The sequence below is a fragment of the Oncorhynchus kisutch genome, linkage group LG24 (assembly GCF_002021735.2).
Source record: "Oncorhynchus kisutch isolate 150728-3 linkage group LG24, Okis_V2, whole genome shotgun sequence".
Classification (NCBI taxonomy): Eukaryota; Metazoa; Chordata; class Actinopteri; order Salmoniformes; family Salmonidae; genus Oncorhynchus; species Oncorhynchus kisutch.
The window spans coordinates 14132431-14141650 of record NC_034197.2 but is presented as its reverse complement, the minus strand read 5'-3'; the positions used below and the strand labels follow the sequence as shown (position 1 = coordinate 14141650).

The 9220-nt window shown below is 43.8% G+C and overlaps 1 protein-coding gene across 2 annotated transcripts in view; it reads right to left on the bottom strand.

Annotated features, from left to right (window-relative positions):
- Positions 1–587: 587 nt before the first annotated feature.
- LOC109869595 (diacylglycerol kinase alpha) overlaps positions 588–9220 on the bottom strand; it is a 41409-nt gene continuing 32776 nt past the window's right edge. For both annotated transcript variants that reach the window (XM_020459830.2, XM_031803962.1), the window contains exons 21-24: positions 5855–6044; positions 5469–5586; positions 5315–5375; positions 588–5149 (exon numbers count right to left, since the gene is read on the bottom strand). In XM_020459830.2, the coding sequence (XP_020315419.1) occupies positions 5072–5149; positions 5315–5375; positions 5469–5586; positions 5855–6044 (447 nt within the window). In that variant the 3' untranslated portion in view covers positions 588–5071. The remainder of the gene's footprint in view (positions 5150–5314; positions 5376–5468; positions 5587–5854; positions 6045–9220) is intronic.

Sequence of the window (9220 nt, the reverse complement as noted above, 5' to 3'; positions counted from 1 at the left end):
CGTTTCGTTTGGCTTGCTTTCGTGGTTTCGACTGTCTCGTCCCGACTCGTTCATTATTATGGGCCACAGTGGAGAACGAATTGTAATATTGCTACAATGTTGCAAATATCGGAGATAACGTCTAGATACTTTTTACAGTGGAGGTCAAGTTTATAAATGGCATGACTGTGCAGATGAGACGGACGACAGTGGTCAGTTGTAGTAGTGCTTTGCTAGGTAACTACATAACCGATGGCACTTTTTATGAATGTACTGGCCATGTGTATGCTGTCTAGTATATCATGGGCAGATAGAGTCGAACAATGGGAAATCCAAACCACCCATTGTATAAATTGCTTTAATAATCCATCTGTGAATGTAGCCTATCAACGTAGGTATAAAGTCATAGGACCCAAGCCAATGAGGCCCACACAGAACCGACCGCTGAAACGGAGCAGGTGGCGCCCCCCTGTGATCATGCATATGTTTGGTAACCTAAACAGAGTTCGTGAGACCACAATACAATACCTTGATATTTATTAGGTCTAACTAATAAAGAAACGAATAATCAAATGGTTACCTATTCATTCGATAATAACCACACCAAATCATGTCATGATGGTTTATTGAAATATATACAGCATCATTTGAAATATTTTTTAACATTCTCAGGATTTATGATATGGCTAACCTCCAATTAGATATATTCAATAAGATAAACGGATGCCTTGCATTGAGAGAGAAGTAAACAATTCGTTTTCAATCCAAACGGTCACTCAATATATTACAACTAAAAGCTTATTTTAAGGTCTGCTTTTAAAACAATTCAATGTGGTTTGGTCTTAGGACATTGGGGCAAAGGGTTTCCTGCTTACATACAGAAGCACTAATGAGCGCATAATCATTTCAAATACAATCTGCATTAATTATGACTTGTGGGTATATTACCACAAGCTTTATGCATTGCAATTCAAAATATTTCATAGCTTAATACATCCTAGAAAAATCTAGACTTTCAATGACCATATTTACACACACACACACACACACACACACACACACACACACACACACACACACACACACACACACACACACACACACACACACACACACACACACACACACACACACACTTAGCAAGAAAAGAAAAGTCCTTTCACTGTCAATATTCGTATGAACATAAGATTCAACAACTGAGCCAAACGGAATAAGTCCCACAGACATGTGACTAACAGAAATTGAATAAGGTGTCCCTGAACAAAGGGGGAGGGGGGGGGGGTGTCAAAATCAAAAGTAACAGTCAGTATCTGGTGTGGCCACCAGCTGCATTAAGTACTGCAGTGCATCTCCTCCTCATGGACTGAACCAGATTTGCCAGTTCTTGCTGTGAGATGTTACCCCACTCTTCCACCAAGGCACCTGCAAGTTCCCGGACATTTCTGGAGGGAATGGTCCTAGCCCTCACCCTCCGATCCAACAGGTCCTAGACGTGCTCGATGGGATTGAGATTTGGGCTCTTCGGTGGCCATGGCAGAACACAGCAGGACATCACACACAGAACGAACAGTATGGCTGGTGGCATTGTCATGCTGGAGGGTCATGTGAGGATGAGCCTGCAGGAAGGGTACCACATGAGGGAGGAGGACGTCTTCACTGTAACGCACAGCGTTGAGATTGCCTGCAATGACAACAAGCTCAGTCCGATGATACTGTGACACACCGCCACAGACCATGACGGACCCTCCACCTCCAAATCGATCCCGCTCCAGAGTACAGGCCTCGCTCATTCCTTCGACAATAAACGCGAATCTGACCATCACCCCTGGTGAGACAAAACCGCGACTCGTCAGTCAAGAGTACTTTTTGCCAGTCCTGTCTGGTCCAGCGACGGTGGGTTTGTGCCCATAGGCGATGTTGTTGATGTCTGGTGAGGACCTGCCTTGCAACAGGCCTACAAGCTCTCAGTCCAGCCTCTCTCAGCCTATTGTGGACAGTCTGAGCACTGATGGAGGGATTGTGCGTTCCTGGTGTAACTCGGGCAGTTGTTGTTGCCATCCTGTACCTGTCCTGCAGGTGTGATGTTCAGATGTACCGATCCTGTGCAGGTGTTGTTACATGTTGTCTGCCACGGCGAGGATCAGCTGTCCGTCCTATCTCCCTGTAGCACTGTCAAAGGCGTCTCACAGTACGGACATGGCAATTTATTGCCCTGGCCACATCTGCAGTCCGTATGCCTCCTTGCCTCATGCAAGTACACGCAGATTAGCAGGGATCATGGGCATCTTTCTTTTGGTGTTTTTCAGAGTCAGTAGAAAGGCCTCTTTAGTGTCCTACGTTTTCATAACTGGGACTTTAATTGCCTACCGTCTGTAAGCTGTTAGTGTCTTAACAACCGTTCCACAGGTGCATGTCCATTAATTGTTTATGGGTCATTGAAAAAAGCATGGGAAACAGTGTTTAAACCCTTTCCAATGAAGATCTGTGAAGTTATTTGGAGTTTATGAATTATCTTTGAAAGACAGGGTCCTGAAAAAGGGACGTTTCTTTTTTTGCTCAGTTCTCACACACACACACACACACACACACACACACACACACACACACACACACACACACACACACACACACACACACACACGTCAAAAGTTTGGACACACCTACTCATTCAAGGGTTTCTTTATTTTTACTATTTTCTACATTGTCAAATAATAGTGAAGAATAATAGTGAAAACAATTAAATACTACATAACACATGTGGAATTAACCAAAAAGTGTTAAACAAATCAAAATATATTTTAGATTCTTCAAAGTAGCCACCCTTTGCCTTGACAGTTTTGCACATGCTTGGCATTCTCTCTACAAGCCCTTAACCAACAATGCAGTTGAGAGCAGCAGTAAAATAACAGTAAAAATATGTGTTATTTCATTGTTTTGATGTCTTCATTATTATTATTGTACAATGTAGAAAATAGTAAAAATAAAGAAAAACCCTTGAATGAGACACACGCAAACTGACCAAACTTTTGACTGGTACTGTACATACACACATTTAAAATGATCCTACTAAAATAGAATAACAAATTAGAAAATGCATTAGATGAATTTGGCTAAATTATGACAAAAGGCACACTAAGTTCTTAGCTTAAATATATAACTGTGGACATCAAGTTAATCTACAGCTGTAGTTTGTAAGGCTTTCATAATATAGACTTGCATTGTGGCAGAACAAAAACATACCTACTGAACTTTCTGAAAATGTTGGTCAACATCTCTCTAAAACATGCACATACCAACTGTTTGACAAACCAAGTTGCTTCAGTCATTTAAAAAGGTCCAATGTAACCGTTTTTACCTCAATATCAAATCATTTCTACGTAGCAATTAAATACCTTACTGTGGTGTTTTCATTTAAAATGGTCAAAAATAACTTCTAAGTAAAGGGCAATTCCTCAAGCAAGAATTTTGCGTGGACTGTCTGGGAGTGGTCTGAGTGGGGAGGGGAAAACTGACAATGAGCTGTTATAGATGCGATAAAGAGGTCAACGGAATGCAGACCACGGGGGATAGGAGGATGCCGGATTGGTGGACAACCAACAAATCTGATCTAACAAAGTGGATATTCGTCAAATCCGTCACGATTGATGCATTTTAACAGGCCCACAATTTGGGCTGGGTGATATATCGAATTATGTTTTATTATGTTGGAACATTGCTGTGGGTACTTGCTTCCATTCAGCCACAAGAGCATTAGAGAGGTTGGGTGATTAAGCCTGGCTCGCAGTCGACATTCCAATTAATTCCAAAGGTGTTCGTTGGGGTTGAGGTAAGGCCTCTCTGTGCAGGCCAGTGAAGTTCTTCCACACCGATCTCAACAAACCATTTCTGTATGGACCTCGCTTTGTGCACGGAGGCATTGTCATGCTGAAACAGGAAAAGGCTTTTCCCAAACTGTTGACACAAAGTTTGAAGCACAGAGTCGTCTAGAATGTCATTGTATGCTGTAGTATTAAGATTTCCTTTCGCTGGAACTAAGGGGCCTAGCACGAACCATGAAAAACAGCCCCACACCAGTATTCCTCCTCCACCAAACTTTACAGTTAGCACTATGCATTCGGGCAGTTAGAGTTCTCCTGGCATCTGCCAAACCCAGATTAGTCCGTCGGACTGCCAGATGGTGAAGTGTGATTCATCACTTCAGAGAAAGCATTTCCACTGCTCTAATGGTGGCGAGCTTTACACCACTCCAGCCAACGCTTGGCTTTGCGCATTTTGATCTTAGGCTGCTCGCCCATGGAAACCCATTTCATGAATCTCCCAATGAAACAGTTCTTCTGCTGACGTTGCTTCCAGAGGAAGCATGGAACTGAAGTTACTGAAGTCTGGATAAGTCTGGTTACTGAAGTCTGGATTTGGATATGTTTGGCTGTTTTAGCTGCATAACATCAATAAGTTGTCCCTTTTCAGGTTTAGAAGAAGTGACTGCTAAATGCTAAGTCCGGTTGGTATAAGCTGGAAGCACACAGAAATCAGTGGTGGTAATCAAAGTTGTTTTCAACTATATTGAAGTTGATTGAGGACTTGATTGGTGAAGATGATTTGATTTAACATGTATTGGGGTTGACATCCATACAAGCATTATACTCCTATTTCTACCTCAACATAGTGTGAAATACACAAACAATAGCATAAATGCAAATGTAGGCACATTTTTCAGGATCTCCACCCCACCGTGTTTCCATGGCATTTTCCTTGTTTTGGTCAACTTCCATTGACCTCTTTACCACATCTGTTGACACTGACAGAGAGGTTTGGAACTATTTCTTATCAGTCTATTCGCTAACTTACTACCATGGCCAAAACTCCTTCACAGCAAAACAGGCAGAAATGTTAGGCAGTATCTTCAAACAGCTCTTGCACTAAAAGGACATTATAATAATTTGCACAATATTACTCTAACCTCAGAGAGGAAATATATATAAAACACAGGAAAATCACATTTGACTGCACTGGGCCTTTAACAAAATGTACAATAATAAGCAAGTGTATACAGGCCAGCCATGTTACAGCTTGAAGCCAGGGGAGCAGGCTACTACTTTGAGCTGAAGAAGCTGGACCGGCCCTGGGGAGCCATCAGCATACTGGCCTGGTTCTTGTGTGTGATGTGAATCTAAAGAAGGAATATGAGCAAAAAGGTTGCTTTACTCAAATTACCATGTTTAACACCACGTTACCATGTTATATTAACAACGTATTATTAGCATCAAGTCCCATGGTCTCTAGCAACTGAACCTGCTTTCAACTCTGCTTGCCAAGCTGGCTTCCTAGCACTCACCGTACAGGGTGGCTGCATCCAGGGCTCTCCGTCTATCTGCATCGGTAAAGGTTTCTTCGTCCTGAGAGATGGACAGAGATAAGCAAGATAAGTAGTGGGGATAGAATGTTTTTGTATATCTCAGCCAGTCTGTACACATCTCACAATCACTCACCTGATTGTGATCTGGGAGGTTTTTGCTAGTCGTATAGCGCTCTTAAGTCCTGTATATATCTGTCCCATCTCCATGGCCCCTTCGAGGCCAACCACCTCCAAACGCCGGTCACTGACGTCTGATACGGAAGATGGAAACACTGAACATGCAATTCACACAGAGAGGCAGTCTTTTTCAGCCTGAGACCAGCTGTTAAGATTCAAACATACTTCTCAACCCATCCAGGGTCAAGGGCTTCTTCCAATGAAAATAACATTTATCTTTTAACAGCTGTGGCACGAGAACTAACATCTCACATGATATCCTAACAATATAATTTACCAGACCCATCTTTTAACATTTTGAAATCTTGAGCCCTTGGTTAAAGGCAAAGGATATCGCCGTACCTTGTCCACTGACTTTCAAGACTTCAGGGTCAACAATAACCACAGGCATTTCCTGAGGATTCATCAAGCACTTGCATTCACTCTTCTTTGCTTCTCCCCACAGGTTGGATCCACCGTGCATGCTGGGAATGTTGAGGACAGCGATCCCCTCCATAGAACGGCCACTCAGGTCTAATGGGGTGCCGCAGCACTGAGGGACGTACAACATCAGACAGAGCAACTTAATGAGATGCCATAATGAGATAAACATAAGGCATATATCGCAGAACTATCAGGTCGCCTGTGTTAACCACAACCTTTATGTAATTCTGCATGCTAAAAATACGTGCTTGTTTGCAGACTATGTTGAGGTACAGTGGGGAGAACAAGTATTTGATACACTGCCGATTTAACAGGTTTTCCTACTTACAAAGCATGTAGAGGTACACTTCAACTGTGAGAGACGGAATCTAAAACAAAAATCTAGAAAATCACATTGTATGATTTTTAAGTAATTAATTTGCATTTTATTGCATGACATAATTATTTGATACATCAGAAAAGCAGAACTTAATATTTGGTACAGAAACCTTTGTTTGCAATTACAGAGATAATACGTTTCCTGTACTTCTTGACCAGGTTTGCACACACTGCAGCAGGGATTTTGGCCCACTCCTCCATACAGACCTTCTCCAGATCCTTCAGGTTTCGGGGCTGTCGCTGGGCAATACAGACTTTCAGCTCCCTCCAAGGATTATCTATTGGGTTCAGGTCTGGAGACTGGCTAGGCCACTCCAGGACCTTGAGATGCTTCTTACGGAGCCACTCCTTAGTTGCCCTGGCTGTGTGTTTCGGGTCGTTGTCATGCTGGAAGACCCAGGCACGACCCATCTTCAATGCTCTTTCTGAGGGAAGGAGGTTGTTGGCCAAGATCTTGCGATACATGGCCCCATCCATCCTCCCCTCAATACGGTGCAGTCGTCCGTCCCCTTTCCAGAAAAGCATCCTCAAAGAATGATGTTTCCACCTCCATGCTTCACGGTTGGGATGGTGTTCTTGGGGTTGTACTCATCCTTCTTCTTCCTCCAAACACGGCGAGTGGAGTTTAGACCAAAAAGCTCTATTTTTGTCTCATCAGACCACATGACCTTCTCCCATTCCTCTTCTGGATCATCCAGACGGTCATTGGCAAACTTCAGACGGGCCTGGGCATGCTCTGGCTTGAGCAGGGGGACCTTGCGTGTGCTGCAGGATTTTAATCCATGACGGCGTAGTGTGTTACTAATGGTTTTCTTTGAGACTGTGGTTCCAGCTCTCTTCAGGTCATTGACCAGGTCCTGCCGTGTATCCCTCACCTTACTCATGAACATTGATGCCCAACGAGGTGAGATCTTGCATGGAGCCCCAGACCGAGGGTGATTGACCGTCATCTTTAACTTCTTACATGATCTAATACTTGCGCCAACAGTTGTTGCCTTCTCACCAAGCTGCTTGCCTATTATTCTGTAGCCCATCCCAGCCTTGTGCAGGTCTACAATTTTATCCCTGATGTCCTTACACAGCTCTCTGGTCTTGGCCATTGTGGAGAGGTTGGAGTCTGTTTGATTGAGTGTGTGGACAGGTGTCGTTTATACAGGTAACGAGTTCAAACAGGTGCAGTTAATACAGGTAATGAGTGGAGAACAGGAGGGATTCTTAAAGAAAGACGAACAGGTCTGTGAGAGCCGGTATTCTTACTAGTCAAATACTTATGTCATGCAATAAAATGCAAATGAATCACTTAAAATCATACAATGTGATTTTCTGGATTTTTGTTTTAGACTCCATCTCTCACAGTTGAAGCGTACCTATTATATAAATAAACCTCTACGTGCTTTGTAAGTAGGAAAACCTGCAAAATCGGCAGTGTATCAAATACTTGTTCTCCCCACTGTGTGTTAAGGTACAGCAACTCGCCCAAGCCTTCCCCATTTCTCCTTCTCCCAAATCCAGTCAGCTGATATTCTGAAAGAGCTGCAAAATCTGGACCCCTACAAATCAGCCGGGCTAGACAATCTGGACCCTTTCTTTCTAAAATGATCTGCCGAAATTGTTGTCACCCCTATTACTAGCCTGTTCAACCTCTCTTTCGTGTCGTCTGAGATTCCCAAAGATTGGAAAGCAGCTGCGGTCATCCCCCTCTTCAAAGGAGGGGACAATCTTGACCCAAACTGCTACAGACCTATATCTATCCTACCCTGCCTTTCTAAGGTCTTCGAAAGCCAAGTCAACAAACAGATTACCGACCATTTCGAATCTCACCATACCTTCTCTGCTATGCAATCTGGTTTCAGAGCTGGTCATGGGTGCATCTCAGCCACGCTCAAGGTTCTTAACGATATCTTAACCGCCATCGATAAGAAACATTACTGTGCAGCCGTATTCATTGATCTGGCCAAGGCTTTCGACTCTGTCAATCACCACATCCTCATCGGCAGACTCGACAGCCTTGGTTTCTCAAATGATTGCCTCGCCTGGTTCACCAACTACCTCTCTGATAGAGTTCAGTGTGCAAATCGGAGGGTCTGCTGTCCGGACCTCTGGCAGTCTCTATGGGGGTGCCACAGGGTTCAATTCTTGGACCGACTCTCTTCTCTGTATACATCAATGATGTCGCTCTTGCTGCTGGTGAGTCTCTGATCCACCTCTACGCAGACGACACCATTCTGTATACTTCTGGCCCTTCCTTGAACACTGTGTTAACAACCCTCCAGGCAAGCTTCAATGCCATACAACTCTCCTTCCGTGGCCTCCAATTTCTCTTAAATACAAGTAAAACTAAATGCATGCTCTTCAACCTATCGCTGCCTGCACCTGCCCGCCTGTCCAACATCACTACTCTGGACGGCTCTGACTTAGAATACGTGGACAACTACAAATACCTAGGTGTCTGGTTAGACTGTAAACTCTCCTTCCAGACCCACATCAAACATCTCCAATCCAAAGTTAAATCTAGAATTGGCTTCCTATTTTGCAACAAAGCATCCTTCACTCATGCTGCCAAACATACCCTTGTAAAACTGACCATCCTACCAATCCTCGACGATGTAATTTACAAAATAGCCTTCAATACCCTACTCAACAAATTGGATGCAGTCTATCACAGTGCAATCCGTTTTGTCACCAAAGCCCCATATACTACCCACCATTGCGACCTGTACTCTCTCGTTGGCTGGCCCTCGCTTCATACTCGTCGCCAAACCCACTGGCTCCATGTCATCTACAAGACCCTGCTAGGTAAAGTCCCCCCTTATCTCAGCTCGCTGGTCACCATAGCATCTCCCACCTGTAGCACACGCTCCAGCAGGTATATCTCTCTAGTCACCCCCAAAACCAATTATTTCTTTG